The following is a 9609-nucleotide window of genomic DNA, read 5'->3' as shown; positions in this document are numbered from 1 at the left end:
TGAGTATAATCTTCTTCTTTTTTTTTCTTTTTTTTCTTTTTTTGTCTTTTCTTTCTTCCCTTGGTCCTTGCTTTCTCTGAACCAAAATAAGAATCTGATTTGAATGAAGCAGCCTTGACAATTACAATTTACATTCCACAAGAGGACCAGAGACCAAAAAAAAAAAAAAAAAATCAATTACAACTAAAAATGGTAGCTAGTTCCAACATGAACGAGCTGTCAAACAAATAAGAAGCATATTTATCACTGACACCCCTGAACCCTTCTTCCAAAAATTCTTTCATGAAACCTTGGTATCAGTCTCCTTTTCAGGGAATTTTGAAGCCCTGCAAACATCCCAAGTTCAAAAATGGTTCAACAACCCATTTGGCTCCAAAAAGAAGAAGTGGGTACTGGCAAACAAGCAGTCAAATGGGAAGCCTAGCCTGCTGTATTATTGACAAAGAATCAACAACACTCAACCTCTGTGCTAGTCTTGATCTATTCTTTCTACATCTTCAACACCAGATGGTTCAGGGAATATCTCTTTGGAATGCCGTCTGCGTGAGGATGAATGATCACCCCCACCATTTTGGCCACTTGCTTGTGAGCCTGTGGTTCCCGACTGTTTTAAACTACTTGCTCCTTCTGCTCTATAAGTAGAGGCTGCTGGGATAATTGTTGCTTCTGATGAGCTCTGGCGCCAGCTACCAAACAGAGCAGCATTCCAAGACCCTCTAGAAGATGTAGTTCTAAGCCTTGCCGACCCGGAATTTTCGTCCCGGACAACCTTTAAAGGATTCTCCAAAGCCTTGAGGATGTATCTCATGAGGGGACGCCTTGAAGGCTTCGGATTGAGGCAAGACCTGGCAACAACAGCCATGGCCCACACTTCCTCTAATAAATCCTCATCTATGATCAGGGAGGGATCCACAATTTTTGTCACAAGTTCCTTGTCGTATATACTAATGTATGGCAGTGTATGTTCTAACCATTCCTTAACTTGGGCATCACTAGAGGCGCTGATACCAAGTTTACCGGTTACGAGTTCGAGTAACACCTTACCAAGGCAGTAAACATCATACGAACATACTGCTGTCAGTGAACCTGGTCATTTGATTTGAGAAAAAGGCAATTTCAGTAATGGAATTCAAATTCTTACTTCCAATGCTATGTCATAGTAAGGATTATGGGCTATCTCCCTTGGAGAAAGACAATAAGGATCATCATCTCATATATAAGGAATAGGACTTATGCTATCCACGTATAAAGCTTGAATGGTACAGACTGCTATTTCTACTAAATAAAAGGCTAAACAAATTTAAGAGATAAGCAAATGGCTATTTCTACTCAAATAGATCCGCAAATAATATTATTAATTAATTTAAGAAAACAACAACCATCTATGGAACAAAACGGATTTGGAAAATCAATAACAAGTTTTATAACGAAATATGTACTTACCAGAAGTGCCCTGTTCAGATGATGACCTGCACATAATAAAGAGAAAAATATTATAACAATGTCATATAAGCATCATAGATCATAAAATCTTGATAAAATCCAAATAAAACGTTCATAAAAATTAAAAGAAGAGAAGGGGGTGATTTGTTACACTAAAACATGCAATACAGCAATTATCCTTGAAAAAGTAAAAGCCAACAACAACAAGAAGACATACTAGTTAATTTATTTGGTAATTATGTTGATTCCAAAAGCATAACAATAACACTAGTCTTGCTCAAGGTTTAGCTAACACCAATTATTTATACATTTCATTAGCAGGCATGTCACAGCTTTTCTGCAACAAACATCACTGACACACCCCATTTGACAATAACCCTTCATCAAGTGAATATGTGAAGAAAGAAGGCTTATGAGGCATGATCAAATATCATCAATAAGACAACACTCTTGAAAGTGGTATATGGGAAGCAAGTCAACAAGAAGCAACATATAATAGATGGAAAGACTAACTACAGGCTGATTCCCTATTAGAGGCCAATAGAATGTGAAAAGTCAAACATAATGAGAAACTTAACAAGTGAGTGAATTCAAACTCATATTAAATTCGATATAAGCTACACAGATACCTAGTGGGATTTAGACCATGACCACACCCTCCACTTTATTCATACAGCAGAAGGAGGTGCAGATTTGAGCACATCTAGTATAATGTTCATCCAGGTATATTTGTCATATAAATGTTCATCCAGGTGTATTCAAGTTCTGAAAATGAATCAACTATCAAGATATTGAACTATCAATAGAATACTTACTGTGGCAACCGCAGCAATCTGGTAATTCTACTTTGATGAGCATCCCCTTCTTGAGCACAGACCTCGCTCAGGCTTCCTAGCCGCACTTCAAATTTATCATCAAGCAGTATACTGCTTGCTTGAACATCTCTTCAACAACCAAAAGAAAGCCATGTCACTACTTGCACTACTAGGCACAAACTATCCTACTGTAAAACTAGTTAAAAAAATCATCTGATGAACAGAGAAGCCAGTTAACTTCTTTACAATTTTTTCCTCTCAAAGAAGCCAAAATGTCAGCTAAACAAAACTAAAACACAGAATGATGGAAGAGTAGATTTTGCACCACATAAACAATACATACAAAAGTAAGTCAATTATAAAATAAGTACGCCAAACCGATGAAACAAGGAACTTGTTACATTTCCAACTTTTTTCTCTATATGAATCAACTTTCTCAAGCTTCCTATCTATATTGCTCGGTTATTCCCAAACATCACACCTAATTCATCAGCTGTAAAATTAACCAAATCTTTCAACTTGGCAAGGCAAGATTGCAAGATAACAGGATGCACGAGTTTAAGAGATTTGGAGTCTACCAGATAAGTGTCTACTGAACAAGAAGACAGATGAACTTAACAGCTTTGTACTTTCTCATCTTGCCTGTGTGTGACCCAAATTTCATGATAAAGTATATCAATAAATGGAGAAACTAGCTTCCTCCATTTATTCTCTTCCAGTCCCATATTTTATTTTTAAAATTTTGTTCATAATCTGCCACAGCTGCATCTGATTCTGATTTTGTTGAATATCTGCAGTCAAGTTGGACACATTCACAACATCTGACTTCCTGTCTCAAGGATATTATAGTCACCTCTTACAATTCCTAGAAAATTATTGAAGCTCACCGGTAATATAATTAGAATTATAAGTAACTAGAACAACCATAATTTTCTATTGAATATCTCAATCCAACAGACTTGATTCTACTTCACAGCCACTATTGGTTTGCCCAACTTTCAACTTTCACTGACACTCATAACTAGTATCTTGCAGCATATAGTAAGCTCTCTCTAGGCAGCAATTAACATATGCCATGGTTTAACTCTCAAAGCATCTTAAGAATATGAACCTATCACGAAGTCATCCTCAAGCTACCATCAGTTTTATATTCATATTGAGAAACATTCATTAATGAGCATGCCAATAGATAGACACAAACCTTCAACAAAATGTAAAAGGTATGTTAAATTTACTTGAGATTTTCATATGGACATAAATATCATATTATGATGACAGAACTCAGTTAATTCGGTGAATTGGCAATAAAGAAGTATTAGTTATATAAATGAAGGTGGGGGGAGTGGCTTTAGATACGTCCAAACTTTCACCGGAACAACTCACTTACATCAATAACAGGAAGGACAAAAGTAAGAGAATAACAGAAGGGAAAGAAAGAAACATAACAAAAAATGAATCTTGAAATACCTGTGCACAAGGGGAGGAATACACTCATGATGCAGATAACATAGACCCTCCGCAGCTCCTATTGCAATTTTCAGTCTTGTTATCCAATCCAATGACTCTAAACCATCTTCCACTGACTTGTTTTTCCTGTACAAGGAATTTGACAAGTCTCCATTTGGCATGAACTTGTAAACAAGGAACTTCTCGTGCTCATTCTCTAGGCAGTATCCCAAGAAGGGGACCAATCGTGTATGTGAAGGCTTACTAAAGAAATCCAATTCCAGAAGGTATGTTTCCTTTTTAATTGCGCGCAAATCAATCCTTTTGATGACCACATCAATCCCATTCTCCAAGACACCCCGGAACAGATCCCCCGAGTGGCCATGTTTGATGAGGTTTGTTTCGCTAAAGTCACCAGTGGCTTGAAGCAGTTGCTGATATGTAAATGCGTCTCCTAGACTGGAAAAGTTAATCACTAATCCAGGAGGTGGTGCACTGCCTTCGGCAGGAACTGGCCCCACACCAACCCCTCTTTGATTTGTAGCACCCCTCTTGCGGGTGCATAACAGCAGCAGTACCAACAACACAACCAAAAGCACAAAGACAATTCCCCCAAAAACTGCGGCCAATATGATTTTCTTTCTATTGCTCTTCCCAGAATTTCCCGCTGCTGGAGGTTGTGTGGGAATTGGAAGTCCAAAATTATCAAAAGTCAGACCCTTCCCTGCATAGAATGATGAGCACTCTGTCAGTGTCCTTTGACTCGTCACATTTTGAAGGCAATTACTCTCAAGTGACGCATTACTAAGCACATAGTCCGGAACACTGCCTTCAAAGTAATTGCCAGACAGATCAATGACACGGAATGTTCTCAGTAAAGGCGTAAGACCTCCATAGAACATATTTTGAGAAATATTAAGTATTGCAGCAGTGGCATTCGTGTTCGAACTCAAATTGGGCAGCATGCCAGAGAAATTATTGCCAGATACATCAAGTAAACGCAATTCAGGCAATGACCACAATCCACCAGGCAGATCACCAGTAAAACGATTGTGTCTCAGAACTATGGACTGCAACTGCGTCAGACTAGCAAACAAATCATTCGGCAACGACCCATCAAGCAAATTGTCCCCAATTATCATACTCCGCAAATTTCTCAAGGCTCTCAAGTCCTCAAGCAACGACCCAGACAAAGTATTGAAGCTGAGATCAAGGTCAACCAAGTTACTGAGGTCCCCGAGTTGAGGAGGTATGCGAGACGACAAACTATTGCTCGAAAGGTTCAAATATTGAAGCTTCACTAGGGTCCCAATGCCTGGGGGAATCGACCCCGATAAGTTATTTGAAGACATATCAAGAATTGAAAGATTTCGGAGCGACATAGACGGCAAGGGAATCAATCCTTCAAGCGAATTCGTCGAAAGATCAAGAACCGAAAGGCTCAACAATTGACCCAAACTAAAAGGAATTTGCCCAGTGAGGTTATTATGGGATAGGTACAGACTAGTTAAATTGGTCAAATTTCCAAGACTCGAAGGGATAGCACCCTCAACAGAACAATACCGAAGATCAAGCAATTGGAGGGCACCCATTCGAAACCCGAACCAGTCGGGAATCGGGCCGGGAAGCAAGAAATTCGAAGCATTAAACGAAGACAAAAGCGTCAAATTGGCCAAAGCATTGACAGCGAACTGAGGATTTTGCTTGCCAATTCTGGTTCTTTGAAACCCAGAAATGTTCAACCCAATGACTCTACCTTTTAGGCATCTCACACCGTTCCATCTGCGGCAAGGGTCGACCTTTCGAGGCCAGTCCCTGCTTCTCAACCCTAATGACGATCTGAGTTCGAACAGAGCAGCTAGGTCAGTGCGCCAACTCAGTGGCTCCGACTGCTCTAATGTGTACTCGAACAGCAACAATAACAAGAACCCAAACAATACTATGCTTTGCCGATCCGCCATGCCTTAAGAACACTAACCCAAAGATCCAAACATGCCAATATCTCTCTGCCTCTGTCTCTCTTTCTTTTTCTTTCACATATGTATGTATAACAAGTGTATGTATCTTTGACTCAAAGAATCACAATTTGAGATGCCAACCACACTAAAATGCTTTCTTTCTTTTTTTTTAATCTCTCTCTCTCTCTCTCTCTCTCAAAAAGAGCAAAACCAAAAACTCTTACCTCAAACTTCCGTTCTTGAAACACTGTTTCTGAATGGTGACAAATCTGTTTCACTTTTCTTCTCTAGCTTCTTCTCTCATTTTCCCCTCTCTCCCTCTCTTTGTTTCTCTCTGTGAGTGTCTCTCTTTCTGTCTCTTTCTCAGTCTACCTGCTCTATGAATCCTTCCGCAGTTTCTCCGGTTGACAAAAGAGAGAGAAGAGTAAGAGAGAGAGAGAGAACAGAGAGAGAGATAAACCTTTTTAAAAATGGGTAAATGAAAAATAATAATAATAATTTAGAGAGATAGTAAAAAATATAAAAATAAAAAGACTAGTCAAGATTCAAGAACACCTTTGGACTATCACCCTCTCCCTCCCTCTAATCTACAACACAGCTTTAGCTTAGCTTATCGGCTATTGTGCTGCTTGGCCATTTATGACTCCGTAAAAGGTCCCAAAAAAAAAGTCTGAGAGTGGCCTGAGCTGCAAAAATTATTTTGAGCCACAGGCGCAAGCCAGGGGGTAAAGTCAGGTACTGGACCGGTGGCTCGGTGGTTGGGAAAGACTCTGATCACTGTCTGACACCCACCCAGGTCCGGCGCCGGGTGTGTTCCCAGCAGGGGTTTGACCTCCGCTTATCCCGCCCAATCCAGCTAAGCCCAATCAAAAACTACACCTAATTAAAATATTATTGCTCACTATAAAATTTCTGAGAGGGTTTTTATTTTTTCCTAATTAAAATATTGCCCACTATTGATGAATTCGTATAGGTCAGAGCCCATCTACGCGCACTGTTTATTTTTTCACGTTAGTAATTTTTTCACTGAAAGACTAGCCAAACCCCTTTTTCTTAAGATCCTTGTAAAAGGTATCATGCCTTTTATGTTGACTTTCTGTTATTTTATTTTTAAAAATAATAATAATATGATAATGTGCTTTAAAAATAAATAAAAATAAAATACTCTATCTCTTTTAACATATGAAAACAGTTAGAATGTAAATCTACTTGATTTTAAAATCTTCATCTAGATAGTTTTTTTTTTGTTGTGGAATTCCTTAATCGGTAAAGTAGACATAGCCGTGTTGAAACAAGAGTGTGGGACATTGTTATGGACTTTGACTCATTAGGATAGATGCATCACATAAAACTGAACCATTAACATTGACCCGTTAAGATTGCGACACATATATTTTTTTTATATTCTATTATAGAGCATGTGTGCCAATTTCAATAAGTCCAGTTCTAATTATAATAAATGGTATGTTTGCGTTTGCAATTTAAAAATAGTAGTTTTAAAATGTACTTTTAAAAATTCAGTTAAGTATTTAGTAATTTAGCCTTTAAAATTGCGCGTTTTAAAAAAATACATCCTTAATAAAAATACAGATTTTTTACGTTTTCAAATCGCAGTCTGAAATAATCAAATTTTTGCGATTTGGTTTAAAATCACACATTTTACGTATAAAATCGCAATGATAACTGTTTGCAGATCTGAATTTATGAAGATAACATTTATGTCCATCACCTGCACACAAAATTAAAAGAGTAAAGCGTGGTGTTATAGTTTGAGCTGGCTTTGCAATATCTCTTTAATTGAAGATAATTACTTTCCATAATGCATTAATTTTAAGATTTTCTTTTATTATAGGTGCAACCGTGCTGCAATGCATAGGTCCCTTAAATATGTCTTGCCCTATGTTCACTCACCATAATGATCAATCAAAAGCTATTACCTTGCATTCTTTATCGACATTATTCCAAAATGAGTATTACAGTTTTTACTATATTTTTTTGTCAAATTAATGTGGTAGTTCATAATTAATAAAATAATTAACAGTACATGGTTGATAAGTCAGTTATTAATCAATTAAATTGACAAGTTATATTTTTTGCTCAACCAATTCACTAGTTATACTAGCTTTCGGTAAAAATTGGTGCAAATTTAGTCATCTAATTGATGGAATTAAAGATGGATTGAGCCAGCTACGATCGTAAAGGATTGAACATGTAAAGAGAGATCCGAACTCGGTCGCTCATAGTCTAACTAGAGAGGCTATTTTAGATGTCGTAGATATAATTTAGGTTGAAAAAAACTCCAGGTTGTATATATGGTATTGTGAATAGGGAGCAATTTGCCCCTATTTGATCAATGACGATCAATAAATATTACAATTTCTTCAACAACAAACAAAGTTATACTAGACACACAGATATTTCTAAAAACACAAGACAGGAAAAAGAGTTTGAATGGGAAGGTGAACCCAACCAAGTCTTGCCAAACTATGTCTTACACTTTGACACTCAAATTCAAAGCAGCTGCATTTCATGAATAAATCTCCATTTTTATTTTATTTTATTTAAAAATAATAATAATAATAATAATAATCTCCTTTTGAGATAAAGGTCAAAGCTTGTTAACAAATGCCTTTCAAGTATTGTTGAAGGACTTTTCTCATCAATGTAAAACCTAATTAATCTCTGACATTTTTACAACTACCTATATATCTCTTGAATTTAATTTATTAAAGTGTCTCCGACATTTGTCACTATCATAATATTGGCAGTGAAGCTTTGTCAATATCAATGATGCTTCTCTTCAGTCTCATTTAACTTGTTGCATCACTAAGCAAGTCAGGTTCTGATGAACCTTGTTAAATTTGGCTCTTTTTGCCAGGAAAATTTGTAGGAGTGTTGTAGGAGGGCTACCTATCCGAGCAGAAAATTTCCTGCTTGAGCCTTTGAGTGGACTCCATATTCAAGCAGGAAAGTCAAATTCCCACAGTCGGAAAAAGAAAATACTAAGAGCATGTTTGAGATTGTGTTTGAGAAATAGAGTTTTTAAGTCAAAAAGAACTTTTGGACAAAAGCTTCATTTTTAAGCTTTTGCTAAAAGTACATTTTGATCATTTTTAGGCTTTTAGCACCTTTAAAAGCGCTTTTAATTTTTTTACCAAACGAGTACTTTTTTCTTCAAACGGACTTTTTGAGAAACACTTTTAAGCCCCTCAAACGCAATCACAAACAAGCCCTAAAACACATGAAACAATTTAATTAGATTTTGTTTCGGTGCATGAAAAATACTGGATATTTTATTCCGCAGCGTTATTTTTTCCAACAAAAAAAAACCTCATTTAACACTTGATGCATGTGTAGGCTTGCATCAGTTGGGCCAACAAGATTTTATTTGATTTGCCATTAGCATTAGTGTGTGATGCCTATAAAGTAATTAAAATCAATCAATCACCATCTCTATTGCACATAATTACTGCTGATAGAGATAAAATATAAACATATATATGGTGGATAGTGTAAAAAAGGGTTACACCTGATTCAACAAGTCACCTTTCTTTCCATTTCAAGAAAATAAATGTTGTTTCAACAAGTTGCCTTCCCCTTCTAATTCAAACAACCTACAAAAGTCCTTGACTTGATTACTGTGGACCTGGCTCTACCTGTTTCTTGAGAAAAGAATTAAAGTGCCAAATGGTGGCACAAGCCACAGCCATAAAACTCTTCCTTTTTTTTTTTTTTTTTTTCAACAAATATCTCAAAACGCAACCATTCTCTTTATCTTTTTATTATTATTATTATTATTTTTTTTTTTTTTTTTTTTTTAATTTGTGAGGGATTTAGACTGTGGGTACAATGGGCGCTTGTCTAATAACGTGCTTTACTATCTAGAGAAGAAAAAGCTAGTGATTAAAGAGCGTGGCACGTGGAATAATTTTATCAGATCATATGTT

General features: G+C 36.7%; 1 protein-coding gene across 1 annotated transcript; it reads right to left on the bottom strand.

Moving 5' to 3' along the window:
- LOC132188099 (Leucine-rich repeat protein kinase family protein) lies at positions 1-6488 on the bottom strand. Its single transcript, XM_059602508.2, has 4 exons — positions 3726-6488; positions 2259-2387; positions 1444-1469; positions 1-1086 (listed from the first exon to the last, which is right to left on the bottom strand). The coding sequence occupies exons 1-4, from the start codon at positions 5663-5665 to the stop codon at positions 470-472; spliced, it is 2712 nt and encodes a 903-aa protein (XP_059458491.1). The 5' UTR covers positions 5666-6488; the 3' UTR covers positions 1-469.
- Between the last annotated feature and the right edge of the window lie 3121 nt (positions 6489-9609).

Source organism: Corylus avellana, chromosome 2 (genome assembly GCF_965113065.1).
Source record: "Corylus avellana chromosome 2, dhCorAvel1.hap1.2, whole genome shotgun sequence".
NCBI lineage: Eukaryota > Viridiplantae > Streptophyta > Magnoliopsida > Fagales > Betulaceae > Corylus > Corylus avellana.
The sequence above is the reverse complement of the archived record's forward strand: the minus strand, read 5'-3'. Positions and strand labels throughout refer to the sequence as shown.